Source organism: Oncorhynchus keta, chromosome 35, assembly GCF_023373465.1.
Source record: "Oncorhynchus keta strain PuntledgeMale-10-30-2019 chromosome 35, Oket_V2, whole genome shotgun sequence".
In the NCBI taxonomy this organism is placed as follows: domain Eukaryota; kingdom Metazoa; phylum Chordata; class Actinopteri; order Salmoniformes; family Salmonidae; genus Oncorhynchus; species Oncorhynchus keta.
Window position 1 is genome coordinate 69,998,295 of NC_068455.1, and position 16,176 is coordinate 70,014,470.

Consider the following 16,176-nt stretch of genomic DNA (forward strand, 5'->3'; position numbering starts at 1 on the left):
TGTTACACATAGTGTATCATTTACTTTTTTTACGTTGCTCGACAGCGCCTCCCAAGGTACATCTGAAAACCCGCCTCCGTCGGATCGTGGCTGTGACCGTGCGCTTTTTTTCCCGCCACTGCATATTTTCCCGCCACCTCCAGAATTCGAAATTGCTGACACGTCACGCTGGAAGCAAACGTATATTTAAAAGTTTTTGACATCACTGCAGAAATGGGATGTGGCTCTTGCAAAAAGTGATTTTTAAAAAATCATTAACTGGATTAGTTCATTTAATTTTCTGCAACTTTCCCCCCCTTATTATTTTTTACCTTTTAGGGATATAAACCAAAACACACACAAATCTTACCTAATGATACATAAAGCATTATTTTTTCCATAAAACATTTATGATCATCAGTTAAAATTATCTACAAAAAAATAACCTTTTAATTCATTTCCTTTTATATATATATATATATACACACATTAACATGTTAATGTCATTTTTGTTCCACATGCATAATGTAGTGATGACAACTAGTAAGTGATAATTCACAACCCATAATTTCCCTTTTACTAATGCAATGCCAAGTAAATCTATGGATGCACGTGGTAAAACCATATCAATATAATTACTATTGAATAGAATGTATATTAAATGAGAATTCCCTTTATTGTTACTAGTGAATGGGGATGTCCTTTCTCGTAATTACATTTCAATGGTTAAAATACTAATTTCTTTATTTGCCGTCTTCATAAAGCATCTGAGTAGAAGTGCTGATCTAGGATTAGTTCAGCCTTTTAGATCCAAATTAACACGATCACATATGGGGGGGGGGACCTGATCCGAAATCAGCATTCCTACTCCGAGACACTAAAACATTTAAAAAATATTTATTCTCCCTTTCCTCTCCAGAAACACACCATATATACCTACAAAAGTATGTGGACACCACTTCACAATTACTGGGTTTGGCTATTTCAGCCACACCCAATGCTGACAGCCATGCAATCTCTATAAACAAACATTGGCAGTAGAATGGCCTTACTGAAGAGCTCAGTGACTTTCAAACATGGCACCGTCATAGGATGCCACCTTTCCAACAAGTCAGTAAGTCAAATTTTTGCCCTGCTAGAGCTGCCCTGGTCAACTGTAAGTGCTGTTATCGTGAAGTGGAAACGTATAGGAACAACAACTACTCAGCCGCGAAGTGGTAGGCCACACAAGCTCACAGAACGGGACCCCAGAGTGCTGAAGCATGTAACGTGTAAAAATCATATGTCCTCGGTTGCAACACTCACTACCAAGTCCCAAACAGCCGCTGGAAGCGGCAATTTGTAAGTCGCTCTGGATAAGAGCGTCTGCTAAATGACTTAAATGTAAATGTAATGTAAATGGAAGCAACGTCAGCACATTACTGTTTGTCGGGAGATTCATGAAATGGGTTTCCAAGGCCGAGCAGCCGCACACAAGCCTAAGATCACCAAGCGCAATGCCAAGCGTTGACTGGAGTGGTGGAAAGCTTGCCACCATTGCACTCTGGTGCAGTGGAAACACTTTCTCTGGAATGATGGATCATGCTTCACCTGGCAGTCTGACAGATGAATCTGGGTTTGGTGGATGCCAGGAGAACACTACCTGGCCGAATACAGTGCCAACTGTAAAGTTTGGTGGATGAGGAATAATGGTCTGGGGCTGTTTATCATGATTCGGGCTAGGCCCCTTAGTTCCAGTGAAGGGAAATCTTAACACTACAGCATAGTGACGTTCTAGAAGATTCTGTGCTTCCAACTTTATGGCAACAGTTTGGGGAAGTCCCTTTCCTGTTTCAGAATGACAAGACCCCCATGCACAAAGCGAGGTCCATACAGAAATGGTTTGTTGAGATCGGTATGCAAGAACATGACTGGCCTGCACATTGCCCTGACCTCAACCCCAACGAACACCTTTGGGAGGAATTTGAACGACAACTGCAAGCCAGGCCTAATCGCCGAACATCAGCGCTCAACCTCACTAATGCGCTTGTGGCTGAATAGAAGCAAGGCCCCGCAGCCATGTTCCCACATTAGCAGCGAAGGGGGGAGGACCACCTCCATATTAATGCACATGATTTTGGAATGAGATGTTCGACGAGCAGGTGTCCACATGCTTTTGGTCATGTAGTGTCAAAATAAAAGGTGGTTTAGTGTCGTTTTGTGCGTTACTTAAATGACTATGTATTTTCTTTCAAATATGTTTTTCCTACAATTTTATTTCACCAACATGATGGTTTTTCAAAAACAAACTGTAATCCTGAATGTTTGTAAAATGCATACGTGAAACCTTCCCATTCAATGGCAATCATGTTCAGTGTGTAACAACCGTTCTGATAGAAATACAACATGTAAACAGACATGCTTCTCTGTCATGTTCTAGAGAAAGGAATCATGTCAATTCTATACATGGCCTGTCTATCAGCAACGTTCAGAATTTTTCACACTCCTGAACGCAGCCCAGAGGTTTGTATGTCACGGTGGGATCTGAAACCAGGTCTGCATGGGAAACCAATGGTCTAAACGATTAGACTGAAGGGAATTTCCCACTAGGGCTGAGGGTGAGACTGATTTTAAGTCACAGGCAACATTGATAACATGGACAACATTGATACCGTGATCTCCGTTTCAACGGAAGTCGGACGAGAGGACGCACACGTGAAATAAACATGCCTTCTCATTGGCTGATGGATAGGGACAGGAGTTTCTCCTGATCACGTGACCTAGCCAAGAAGAATATGGTCATCTTGGCTAAGTTTTTCCTTGTGTCACGTGATCAGGAAAAAGAAACTCCTGATCTTACCCTTTATCCAACTCTAACATCCAAGCTATGAAATGCAAGACATCCCAATAGTACCCTGCAGCGTTATATTACTTTTCACCAACATCTTAAAATGATTAAAAACATTTCATATAAAATACTCTCATTATTTAAACTTCATAATTTAACATCACAGGAGTATTGGTCTTCCACTTGATTCTTCTTAAGAGGACAAAGTCTGCTGTGAATAAAAGCCAAATCTATTCTCCTTTCTCTCCTTCCTCCACCATGTCCATTGTTCAGTCCACACTCCTCTTCTCTCCTTCCTAGTCCTCCCTCTATCATGTCTATATCATGATAATCTTCTCTCACTCCTGTCTTCTGTCCATTCCTTACGTGACGGAGGTGGACTTCTGCCCTCGGATCGCACACCAGGCCATGAAGACATCCCTATAGAGATCGTCAATAGATCAACACCAATTTTTAAAATCACAATTGGGAGCAGAAATGTTGGTTTATCAACTTTTTCCATTCTTTGGGAAGAACATGATCTATCTTGACTCCCAAGCGTTTCACGTGGTAATGTCAGTGTGTGTGTGTGTACGTATACATCCGTCCGTACCTGCAGTGTGTGGCCACACACTCGTTGCTGCAGTACTCCCTGTCCCAGTCCTTGTTCTCGACAGCTGGGTTGGTGCAGCCGGCTCTGACACACAGGTTAGGGCTGGAGGCCTGGATCACAACTGGCCCTGAAGACACATTCAACTCTACCTGCATCTAAGATGGAGGGGGGGGGGGGTTGAGTGGCAAATATTAGATTTATAGAATTAGCAGGCATGTTACCAAGCATATATTATGACATCACCATATCTAGGAAGCATCTTACCCCTTCCTCTCCTTCAGCCCCGTCCTCAGCCTCCGTTGAACAGGCCATTACTATGGCAGAGGACTGTACCACCTTCCCCGAGTTCGGATTGAACCCACCCGCCGCAGCTAAACCACCTGCAGCAGTCACGATAATTGGAGAGTCCAAATCTGAGGGATGGACCATCTTGATCTGCAGGGGGGGTGGTGCTGTGGCACCACCGGCACCCACGCCTCTTGGTTTGGCCTGCAGTGGCGGAGGGGCCTGGGCATGTACCATCTGCTGGAGACGGGGGGGAGGAGGGGTGTTCTGCATCTGTTGGAGTGGCGGTGGTTGACGGGACGACAATACCGCACTACTGGACACCACCGTCACCCCTGAGGGAGACTTCTGTTGCTTGATGATGATTTTGGTGACGGTGGGGGGGCTGGGGGCCGGGGCGGGCGGTTTGTGCGCCCCTGTACGGGAACGGGTGGTGACTTGAGGGAGATCTCCACCTGTTAGGATGATGTTGGAGGTGCAGATGTTGGTAATGGTGTTCTCCTCGGGGGCCAGGTGGGGGGTGGAGGAACGAGTGGAGCGGGGATGGTGGGCGACGGGGGTGGCGAGAAGGGTGGGGGAAGGAGGAGAGGGAGGTGACAGAGCAGTGTCCAGAAGCTCTATGGTTGGCTGGGAGAGAGGAGGAGAAAGTTAGAGGGGTAGAGGTAAAAGTGGATATTTAGTTTACACATGACATTTTATTCATTTAACAGATGCTTTTATCCAGAGCGACTTAAAGGAGCAATTAGGGTTAAGCGCCTTGCGGTACATCAACAGTTTTTTCACCTAGATGGCTCGGGATTTGATCCAGCGTTTACTGGCCCAATGCTCTAAACCACTAGGCTACCTGCACCCCGTTGACAAAGACTGGCCATCGTAATAAGCCTAAGCACACACACAGTACAACTGAATATCATTCTCTAGGAACACTAGTCTTGTCTCACCTCAGGAAGTTGATTATCGCTGTAGGCTGCCAGAGCCTTGAGATCCCCTGTCTTAGCTGCCTCTGTCTTCCTCTTGTAGACCTGAGAAGAATACATACAGGGATATCATGAGAGAATGTGTGAACCCGATGATAGTACACTGGACAAAAATAAACGCAACATGCAACAATTTTGAAGATTTTAACTGTTCAAAAAGTCAATTGAAAAACTATAAATACTAATACCCCGAATACAACAGGTGTAAAAATTACAGTGAAATGCTTACAAGCCCTTAACAACAATGCAGTTAAGAAAAATAAGTGTTAAGTAAAAAATAGATGAGTAAATTCTCTTAAATAATAATAATTAAAGTGCAGCAGTAAAATAACAATACCGAGGCTATATTTTATTTTTCATTTATTTTATTTCACCTTTATTTAACCAGGTAGGCAAGTTGAGAACAAGTTCTCATTTACAATTGCGACCTGGCCAAGATAAAGCAAAGCAGTTCGACAGATACAACGACAGAGTTACACATGGAGTAAAACAAACATACAGTCAATAATACAGTATAAACAAGTCTATATACAATGTGAGCAAATGAGGTGAGAAGGGAGGTAAAGGCAAAAAAGGCCATGGTGGCAAAGTAAATACAATATAGCAAGTAAAACACTGGAATGGTAGTTTTGCAATGGAAGAATGTGCAAAGTAGAAATAAAAATAATGGGGTGCAAAGGAGCAAAATAAATAAATAAATTAAATACAGTTGGGAAAGAGGTAGTTGTTTGGGCTAAATTATAGGTGGGCTATGTACAGGTGCAGTAATCTGTAAGATGCTCTGACAGTTGGTGCTTAAAGCTAGTGAGGGAGATAAGTGTTTCCAGTTTCAGAGATTTTTGTAGTTCGTTCCAGTCATTGGCAGCAGAGAACTGGAAGGAGAGGCGGCCAAAGAAAGAATTGGTTTTGGGGGTGACTAGAGAGATATACCTGCTGGAGCGTGTGCTACAGGTGGGAGATGCTATGGTGACCAGCGAGCTGAGATAAGGGGGACTTTACCTAGCAGGGTCTTGTAGATGACATGGAGCCAGTGGGTTTGGCGACGAGTATGAAGCGAGGGCCAGCCAACGAGAGCGTACAGGTCGCAATGGTGGGTAGTATATGGGGCTTTGGTGACAAAACGGATTGCACTGTGATAGACTGCATCCAATTTGTTGAGTAGGGTATTGGAGGCTATTTTGTAAATGACATCGCCAAAGTCGAGGATTGGTAGGATGGTCAGTTTTACAAGGGTATGTTTGGCAGCATGAGTGAAGGATGCTTTGTTGCGAAATAGGAAGCCAATTCTAGATTTAACTTTGGATTGGAGATGTTTGATATGGGTCTGGAAGGAGAATTTACAGTCTAACCAGACACCTAAGTATTTGTAGTTGTCCACGTATTCTAAGTCAGAGCCGTCCAGAGTAGTGATGTTGGACAGGCGGGTAGGTGCAGGTAGCGATCGGTTGAAGAGCATGCATTTAGTTTTACTTGTATTTAAGAGCAATTGGAGGCCACAGAAGGAGAGTTGTATGGCATTGAAGCTTGCCTGGAGGGTTGTTAACACAGTGTCCAAAGAAGGGCCGGAAGTATACAGAATGGTGTCGTCTGCGTAGAGGTGGATCAGGGACTCACTAGCAGCAAGAGCGACCTCATTGATGTATACAGAGAAGAAAGTCGGTCCAAGAATTGAACCCTGTGGCACCCCCATAGAGACTGCCAGAGGTCCGGACAGCAGACCCTCCGATTTGACACACTGAACTCTATCATAGAAGTAGTTGGTGAACCAGGCGAGGCAATCATTTGAGAAACCAAGACTGTCGAGTCTGCTGATGAGGATGTGGTGGTTGACAGAGTCGAAAGCCTTGGCCAGATCAATGAATACGGCTGCACAGTAATGTTTCTTATCGATGGCGGTTAAGATATCGTTTAGGACCTTGAGCGTGCACACCATGACCAGCTCTGAAACCAGATTGCATAGCAGAGAAAGTATGGTGAGATTCAAAATGGTCGGTAATCTGTTTGTTGACTTGGCTTCCGAAGACCTTAGAGAGGCATGGTAGGATAGATATAGGTCTGCAGCAGTTTGGGTCAAGAGTGTCCCCCCCTTTGAAGAGGGGGATGACCGCAGCTGCTTTCCAATCTTTGGGAATCTCAGACGACACGAAAGAGGTTGAACAGGCTAGTAATAGGGGTGGCAACAATTTCGGCAGATAATTTTAGAAAGAAAGGGTCCAGATTATCTAGCCCGGCTAATTTGTAGGGGTCCAGATTTTTCAGCTCTTTCAGAACATCAGCTGAATGGATTTGGGAGAAGGAGAAATGGGGAAGGCTTAGGCGAGTTGCTGTTGGGGGTGCAGTGCTGTTGACCGGGGTAGGAGTAGCCAGGTGGAAAGCATGGCCAGCCGTAGAAAAATGCTTATTGAAATTCTCAATTATGGTGGATTTATCAGTGGTGACAGTGTTTCCTATCTTCAGTGCAGTGGGCAGCTGGGAGGAGGTGTTCTTATTCTCCATGGACTTTCTTTACAGTGTCCCAGAACTTTTTTGAGTTAGTGTTGCAGGAAGCAAATTTCTGCTTGAAAAAGCTAGCCTTGGCTTTTCTAACTGCCTGTGTATAACGGTTTCTAGCTTCCCTGAACAGCTGCATATCATGGGGGCTGTTCGATGCTAATGCAGAACGCCATAGGATGTTTTTGTGTTGGTTAAGGGCAGTCAGGTCTGGGGAGAACCAAGGGCTATATCTGTTCCTGGTTCTAAATTTCTTGAATGGGGCATGTTTATTTAAGATGGTTAGGAAGGCATTTAAAAAAAATATCCAGGCATCCTCTACTGACGGGTGAGATAAATATCCTTCCAGGATACCCCGGCCAGGTCGATTAGAAAGGCCTGCTCGCTGAAGTGTTTCAGGGAGCGTTTTACAGTGATGAGTGGAGGTCGTTTGACCGCTGACCCATTACGGATGCAGGCAATGAGGCAGTGATCGCTGAGATCTTGGTTGAAGACAGCAGAGGTGTATTTAGAGGGGAAGTTGGTTAGGATGATATCTATGAGGGTGCCCGTGTTTAAGGCTTTGGGGGTACCTGGTAGGTTCATTGATAATTTGTGTGAGATTGAGGGCATCAAGTATAGATTGTAGGATGGCTGGGGTGTTAAGCATGTTCCAGTTTAGGTCGCCTAGCAGCACGAGCTCTGAAGATAGATGGGGGGCAATCAGTTCACATATGGTGTCCAGAGCACAGCTGGGGGCAGAGGGTGGTCTATAGCAGGCGGCAACGGTGAGAGACTTGTTTTTAGAGAGGTGGATTTTTAAAAGTAGAAGTTCAAATTGTTTGGGTACAGACCTGGATAGTAGGACAGAACTCTGAGGCTATATTTGCAGTAGATTGCAACACCGCCCCCTTTGGCAGTTCTATCTTGTCTGAAAATGTTGTAATTTGGAATTAAAATGTCAGAATTTTTGGTGGTCTTCCTAAGCCAGGATTCAGACACAGCTAGAACATCCGGGTTGGCAGAGTGTGCTAAAGCAGTGAATAGAACAAACTTAGGGAGGAGGCTTATAATGTTAACATGCATGAAACCAAGGCTATTACGGTTACAGAAGTCATCAAAAGAGAGCGCCTGGGGAATAGGAGTGGAGCTAGGCACTGCAGGGCCTGGATTCACCTCTACATCGCCAGAGGAACATAGGAGGAGAAGAATAAGGGTATGGCTAAAAGCAATAAGAATTGGTCGTCTAGAACGTCTGGAACAGAGAGTAAAAGGAGGTTTCTGGGGGCGATAAAATAGCATCAAGGTATAATGTACAGACAAAGGTATGGTAGGATGTGAATACAGTGGAGGTAAACCTAGGTATTGAGTGATGAAGAGAGAAATATTGTCTCTAGAAACATCATTAAAACCAGGAGATGTCATTGCATGTGTGGGTGGTGGAACTAATAAATTGGATAAGGTATAGTGAGCAGGACTAGAGGCTCTACAGTGAAATAAGCCAATAAACACTAACCAGAAAAGCAATGGACAAGACATATTGACATTAAGGAGAGGCATCCTTAGTCGAGTGATCAAAAGGGTCCAGTGAGTGGAGTGGTTGGTTTGGGGGTCACGGCTAGCCAGGACATCGGTAGCAAGCTAGCATAGGATGGAGGTCTGTTGTTAGCCACCTCTTGCGTTCCGTCAGTAGATTAGTGGGGTTCCGTGTGGTAGAGGGGATTAGTCCAAATCACACAACAACAAAAAAAATTAAAACAATAGATATAGTTATAGAGGCCCAAGAAGAAACATAATAATAATAAAAATAAATAAATTGTCCGATTGTCTATTCTGAGAGCAGCCGGTAAGACAGCTAACGGTTAGCAGGCCGCAGATGGGCGTTCAGGTAACGTCGCGACGGAGGAGCCAGCCAGATCTCCTTCAGGTAGATAACGTCGGCAGTCCAGTTGTGAAGGCCCGGTGGGGCTCCGCGTAGACAGTAAAACGGGTCCGGATAGGTGACTGCAGCCCAGGGGTGATTGACGGAGCTCAGGAGTGATTGACGGAGCTGGCTAGCTCCGGAGTAATTGATGTTTGCTCCGGAATCGACGAGAGCAGATAGACACACGGATAGCAGCTAGCTAGCTGTGAGATCCGGGAATGAATGTCCAGAGAGCAGTTGAAATCCAAGGACGCGGAGAGAAAAATTGGTCCGGTAAGTTCCGTTCCGAGCCGCGCCGTACAAAACTGGCGATAGATTTTCGAGCTAAAGGATAGCTGATGACCACAAACCGTGGTTAGCTGAATACTAACAACTTGCCAGTAAAGAAGCTAACTAGCTTCTGAACTAGCTTCTGGCTAGCTTCTGGTTAGTTTCTGGCTAGCTTCTTGGAGTTTCTGGCTAGCTTCTTGGAGGATTGCAGATTTGAGGTAAATAATACTTATTTATAAATATAAATTGGTGAGGCGGGTTGCAGGAGAGTGTTTTGAAGATGAGTTGATGGAAAATAAAAATAAAATGTATGTGAAAAAAAGTTATATATATATATACACACAGGACACGCCAAGACGAGGACAAAAGACGTCTGAACTGCTATGCCATCTCGGGAATACATATATACAGTGTGCGGGGGCACAGGTTAGTCGAGGTAATATGTACATGTAGGTCAAGTTAAAGTGAAGCCTTTTGGACCTAGACTTGGCGCTCAGGTACCGCTTGCTGTGCGGTATAAGAGAGAACAGTCTATAACTAGGGTGTCTGGAGTCAATTTTTAAGGCCTTCCTCTTACACCGCCTGGTATAGAGGTCCTGGGTGGCAGGAAGCTTGGCCACAGCGATGTACTGGGCCGTACGCACTACCCTCTGTAGTGCCTTGCGGTGAGAGGCTGAGCAGTTGCCATACCAGGCAGTGATGCAACCAGTCGGGATGCTCTCGATGGAGCAGCTGTAGAACCTTTTGAGGATCTGAGGACCCATGCCAAATCTTTTCAGTCTCCTGAGGGGGAATAGGCTTTGTCATGAGGACGACGAGCACGCAGATTAGCTTCCCTGAGTGGGTCTGACAGTTTGTACAGGTGAAGAAGATGGATGTGGAGGTCCTGGTCTGGCATAGTTACAAGTTGTGTGCGGTTGTGAGGCCGGTTGGACGTACTGCCAAATTCTCTAAAATCACTTTGGAGCCGGCACATAGTAGAGAAAATAATATTAAATTCTCTTGCAACAGCTCTGGTGGACATTCCTGCAGGCAGCTTGACAATAGCACGCTCCCTCAAAACTTCAGACATCATTGGCATTGTGTTGTGTGACAAAACTGCACATGTTAGACTGGCCTTCTATTGTCCACAGCACAAGGTGCACTTGTGTAATGATCATGTCGTTTAATCAGCTTCTTGATATGCCACACCTGTCAGGTGTATGGATTATAGCATAGAAATGCTCACTAACGGGCGTAAACAAATTTGTGCACAAAACATGAGAGAAATAAGCTTTTTGTCCGTATGGAACACTTCTGGGATCTTTTATTTCAGCTCATGAAACCGACACTTTACATGATGCGTTTATATTTTTGTTCAGTATACATTATTCATATCTACATATGTTCTTGCATAGTGAATGTGAACATGTGCGTTTGAATGTCTGCATGCGTGTGTTCGTTTGCACGTGAATGTTTACCTGTTTCTGCTCCTCCCCCAAACTTTCCCACATGGAGGCCACTATCTTGGACACCTCTCCGAAGGTGGCGTTAGGGTTCTGTCCCTTAATGGCTGCCTGTGTGTCCCTGAAGAATAGAGCGTAGGCCGATACTGGCTTCTGGGGCTCGTTGGGGTCTTTCCTCCTCTTCCCTTTCTTCCCTCCTCCGACCGCTCCCCCTCTCCGGACGAGGGTAGGAGGGGTGCTGAAAGACGGAGCGGAGGAAGGTATGGGGGAATCGGAGAGAGAGGGATCGAGGGAGATGACGCCGAGAGAGACAGGGGACTCCACCAACACGCTCTGCTGAATTAGAATAGGCGAGAGAGATTGGGAGAGAGAGACGAGAAATACAGAGAGAAAACAGAAAAACAGTTTACTATACATTGATCAAAGTACTTGAATATAAAGTACATTCAGAAAAGTATTCAGAGCCCTCCCCCTTTCCACATTTTGTTACGTTACAGCCATATTCTAAAATGGATTAAATAAATAATGTCCTCATCAATATACACACAGTACCCCATAATGACAAAGCGAAAGCAGGTTTTTAGAAATGTTTGCAAATTTATTAGAAATAAAAAAACAGAAATACCTTATTTACATAAGTATTCAGATCCTTTTTCTATGAGACTTGGAATTGAGCTCAGGTGCATCCTGTTTCCCTTGATCATCCTTGAGAGGGTTCTACAACTTGATTGGAGTCCACCTGCCGTAAATTCAATTGATTGGACATGATTTAGAAAAGGCACACACCTGTCTATATAAAAAGGTCCCACAGTTGACAGTGCATGTCAGAGCCAAAACCAAGCCATGAGGTCGAAGGAATTGTCTGTAGAGCTCCAAGACAGGATTGTGACGAGGCACAGAACTTGGCAAGGGTACCAACAACATTTCTGTAGCACTTAAGGTCCAAGAACACAGTGGCCTCCATCATTCTTAAATGGAAGAAGTACGGAACCACCAAGACTTATTACAGCTGGCCGCCCGGCTAAACTGAGCAACCGAGGGAAAAGGGCCTTGGTTAGGGAGGTGACCAAGAACCTGATGGTCACTCTGACAGAGCTCCAGACTTCCTCTGTGGAGATGAGAGAACCTTCCAGAAGGACAACCATCTCTGCAGCACTCAACCAATCAGGACTTTACGGTAGAGTGGCCAGATAGAAACCACTCCTCAGTAAAAGGCACATTACAGCCCGCATGGAGTATGCCAAAAGGGACTTGAAGGACTCTGACCATGAGAAACAAGATTGTCTGGTCTGATGAAACTAAGATTGAATGTTTTAGCCTGAATGCCAAGCATCACGCCTGGAGGAAACCCGGCACCATCCCTACAGCGAAGCATGGTGGTGGCAGCATCACGTCTGGAGGAAACCTGGCACCATCCCTACAGCGAAGCATGGTGGTGGCAGCATCACGTCTGGAGGAAACCCGGCATCATCCCTACGGTGAAGCATGGTGGTGGCAGCATCATGCTGTCAAGATGTTTTTCAGCGACAGGGAGACTATTCAGGATCAAGGGAAAGATGAACGGAGAAAAGTAAAGAAAGTTCCTTGATGAAAACATGCTTAGGACCTCAGACTGTGGCAAAGGTTCACATTCCAACAGCACAACGACCCTAAGCACACAGCCAAGACAATGCAGGAGTGGCTTCGGGACAAGTCTCTGAATGTCCTCGAGTGACCCAGCCAGAGCCCGGACATGAACTCGATCAAACATCTCTAGAGAGACCTGAAAATAGCTGTGCAGCGACGATCCCCATCCAACCTGATAGAGCATGAGAGGATCTGCAGAGAAGAATGGAAGAAACTCCCCAAATACAGGTGTGCCAAGCTTGTAGAGTCATACCCAAGAAGACTTGAGGCTGTCGTCGCTGCCAAAGGTGCTTCAACAAAGTACTGAGTAAAGGGTCTGAATACTTACGTTAATGTATTATCTTTTTTATTTTGAATACTTTTGCTAAATTTCTAAACCTGTTTTTGCTGAAATGTCATTTTGGGATAGTGTGTGCAGATTGATGAGGGAAAAAATTATTTGATACATTTTAGAACAAGGCTGTACTGTAACAATGTGGAAAAGGTCAAGGGGTCTGAATACTTTCTAAATGCACTGTAAACACAACATTGAGAATTGCATTACAACAGAAAGACGAACGAACAAGACCGACAGAGACTAATCCACTAATAGACAGACATGACAGAAAGATTGACCAATAGGACTGACCCGTCTGAAGTCGTCCATGTCGTCATCCTGTAGTGAACCAACGGGTGAAGCAGCGGCCGATAGTGGTTGGTCAGGCGACTGCGAGCACGCCAGGATGGCCCCGCCCCCCAGGCTGAGCCCCAGCTGTGAGCTGAACTCTGATTGGTCCATGGTGGTCAGCTGATTGTGGCCCAACAGGCCGTGGCCCATGTCATTCAGCGGGACATCTATGGTCATTGGGGAGGAGCTGCTGAACTGGGAACCAATGGGGTGTCCCAGATCCTGGAAAAGAGGTGGGGTTCATAAACAGACAAGGGCTGAGTATTACAAGCTAAATAAAATATTGTAGTCCTCACAGAATTAAATAAAACACTAGAATGGTGATTGGAATTCCGGGCAAAGAGACTACAGGACGGCCATATTGGTCAGATAATATTTATTAATTGAAATGTATCTCTATGGTTCTCACCATCCCCAGAGCAGACCCCAGCATGGCCCCTCCTCCACCAGGTTGACTGATGACCCCCAGACTAAGATGGTGTTCTAGCCCCTGTGACCCCGAATGTGGGTTGACAAAGGTCATGGCGAAGGACGGGTCGTCTCCCCCCACCACCGCATTCCCGGGGGTGGACAGGCCACCGCGCTCCCCGTCCGAGAGCTCTCCGAAGTGGGCCACTACATCAGATACAGTGAGGGCCTGGTCCGGATCCAGGGAGATGGGGGGGATCTCAAACTCCTCATCGCCCAGGCTGGGGGTGTGGAATGTCTGTTGAGGAGAGGGATAGAATGGAGAGGAATGAGAAGGGGGAGAAGAGAGTGTAAGGGGTGGGGGAGAAGGTAAGGAAGAAAGGGGTGGAGAGGAAAGAGGGCGGGGAGAAGTATGTCATTGTAAGTATGAAACGATGTCAAGTATGAGACATCCTCACCTGCTATACTGTATGTTAGTGGTGTGTGAATAACTGCAGATTGTTTGAGGATTTGTAGACAGAGAAACAGGATAGGGGAGAGGAAAAAGAGAGGGAAAGCATGTTTAGAAAAGAGAGTGAAGTGGTAGGTTTGAGTAGCTACCTCAGAGGAGGAGAGGAACGGATGGCTTGCCCCGCTGATGGTCAGGAAGTTGTCACTGCCTCCAGGGAACTGAAACATAAAGCACACACACGGGTCAAACCATCATCACCACATAACAATGAGCAGCATCATCATCATGTTTATAAAGTCAATGACATCATGCATAGCATCAACAACACCTCATCAAACCTTACAACAACCACACACCCAGCATACTTTTCACATAGTAAATATCCCAATGACCACAGCTCACCTCGCCATATCAGCCAATACATTACACATGTGTTGTAGCTACCACATATTCAACCAAGCTCTAATATGCAGTTATAAGACTTCTGAGTATTTGTGGGGGTCATAGATGTCTCCATTGAGCGCGCGCGCGCACACACGCGCACACGCACACACACACAGAGCTCTTGTTGTCGGTCACCTTATTGTCAAATCCATTGAAAGACCCCGGGTCCAGGAATTCTGGATCTCCGTGTTGCCCAGTCCCATCCATTAGATCAGAGTAAAAATTCAGGTCCATTTTCTAAGGGCGCCTCGTATGACATTCAAACAATGCAATTGGATGAAGTGCGGAACAAATCTATAAACGAAAACTACTGTACCACTCACTGACTGTTTTAGTATCACGAAATGTACAAACAATGAAGAATAAATCAAAAATGGCTACATCCCAGACTTCAGATTTCTGTCATGAAATATGCATGATTCATAGCGACTTCAAGGTATAAAACGAAGCGGACGTTTGCTATGCATATGGCGAAATAATTCTCTCAGTGCACGCCAGAGCTCGGTCACTCATACCAAAAATAACCCGTCTAGTTACTAGCTAGCGTGGCTTTCCTACTATGCTGACGCAAGGCGGTGGTACCGAATCCTGTGCTAGCTATATTTATACACCTAAATTACTACACTAGAACAAACTCAAACTATCTTAACCTCACAAGCTAGCATAAGGCATATTATACGATATATGGAATCCCGCAAATGACCGTAGTTTGACTTGTCTTGATGCATTTAAGAATTTAGCTCGTCCGGTTCTTTCTCACCGCTGCTCTGCGTTCGAGCAAGGCTGATCAATGGAACCAGAATTGTGGATTTGGAATTGAATCGCCATAATCTTGGGGGCGGGATTCAGTTTGGGAATGGAGGGTGTCTAGGATATCGGAATTTTGCTTACAAACAGTTTATTTCAAAGCGGTTTGTCATCATGTAACAATCGATGTACTTTAAAAAAAATGCACATATGACTCAATTATGACAAACAAACCAATATATTATTGAATTAAATAAACATCTGATATCCAACATGGACTTTCACTCCCTCCCACTTTTCTCAAATGGTTTATCCCAATGGCCTAGTAAAGACCACGCCAAATTAAAGGCTTTAACCGTTTATTCTCTGGACAAAACCTAAAAGAAATGTTACAACAACCACTACTGACTGCCTTACACATCTTTGGAAAATCCCAGTGTCAATAATAACATAGAAAAACAGCAATTGCCACGCGTTAATCTTAGAGACAACTCGAATAGAGTGGCAGAGGAAATTGTTTCCCTGTTGTCACCTTCTTGCTGTTTACTAGCAAGCTTTCTCACAAAGATCATATAAGGTAGTTAGTTAATCTCAATCTTCAGGGACTTTCAGAAAGCAGAGGTTAAAGCTCTCTACTCAATGCTGACAAACTAGGAAAGAGTTGGCTAATAGCTAGTTAGCTTGCTAGGTCTGAATGATGTCAGGCTTTCTGAGCGTGTATTCATTGTTGTGTTTGAAAACCAAATATTTTTGACACTTGTGCGATCCAACCTGTACAGGGTTGGATATGCCGACCACACAAGTGATTCCCCACTGAAAACTTTCTACTCTCGTTCTTACCTCCATTCTCACCCCGAAATGTGCTCTGTCCCACTTTTCTGAACTTCGCCCGTGATGATTTTTTAGTTTTTCGTCAAAAATCACAACATGGCACCGGCTTCCGGGATAACATGAGGAAGTGACATCATTTCCACGGAGCGACGTGAGCACGTTGACGTAGCGCGGGCTCAAGTTTCAAATATGCAAATGAGTCAAGTTAAGTGTGTACTATTTTTTTTAAACTAC

At 45.0% G+C, this 16,176-nt stretch overlaps 1 protein-coding gene across 3 annotated transcripts; it reads right to left on the minus strand.

The window, feature by feature from the left end:
• Positions 1–632: 632 nt before the first annotated feature.
• LOC118369194 (TOX high mobility group box family member 4-B-like) lies at positions 633–16,090 on the minus strand. 3 transcript variants are annotated; one of them, XM_052497491.1, is made up of 9 exons: positions 15,952–16,090; positions 14,070–14,138; positions 13,471–13,767; positions 13,023–13,283; positions 10,784–11,104; positions 4,625–4,705; positions 3,663–4,310; positions 3,399–3,553; positions 633–3,226 (listed from the first exon to the last, which is right to left on the minus strand). In XM_052497491.1, the coding sequence occupies exons 1-9, from the start codon at positions 15,955–15,957 to the stop codon at positions 3,169–3,171; spliced, it is 1,896 nt and encodes a 631-aa protein (XP_052353451.1). In that variant the 5' UTR covers positions 15,958–16,090; the 3' UTR covers positions 633–3,168. The 3 variants fall into 3 exon arrangements, with proteins under 3 accessions (XP_052353451.1, XP_052353449.1, XP_052353450.1); XM_052497489.1 differs by lacking the exon at positions 15,952–16,090 and adding an exon at positions 14,500–15,926; XM_052497490.1 differs by lacking the exon at positions 15,952–16,090 and adding an exon at positions 14,500–15,407 and having other exon boundaries at positions 10,784–11,101.
• Positions 16,091–16,176: the final 86 nt, after the last annotated feature.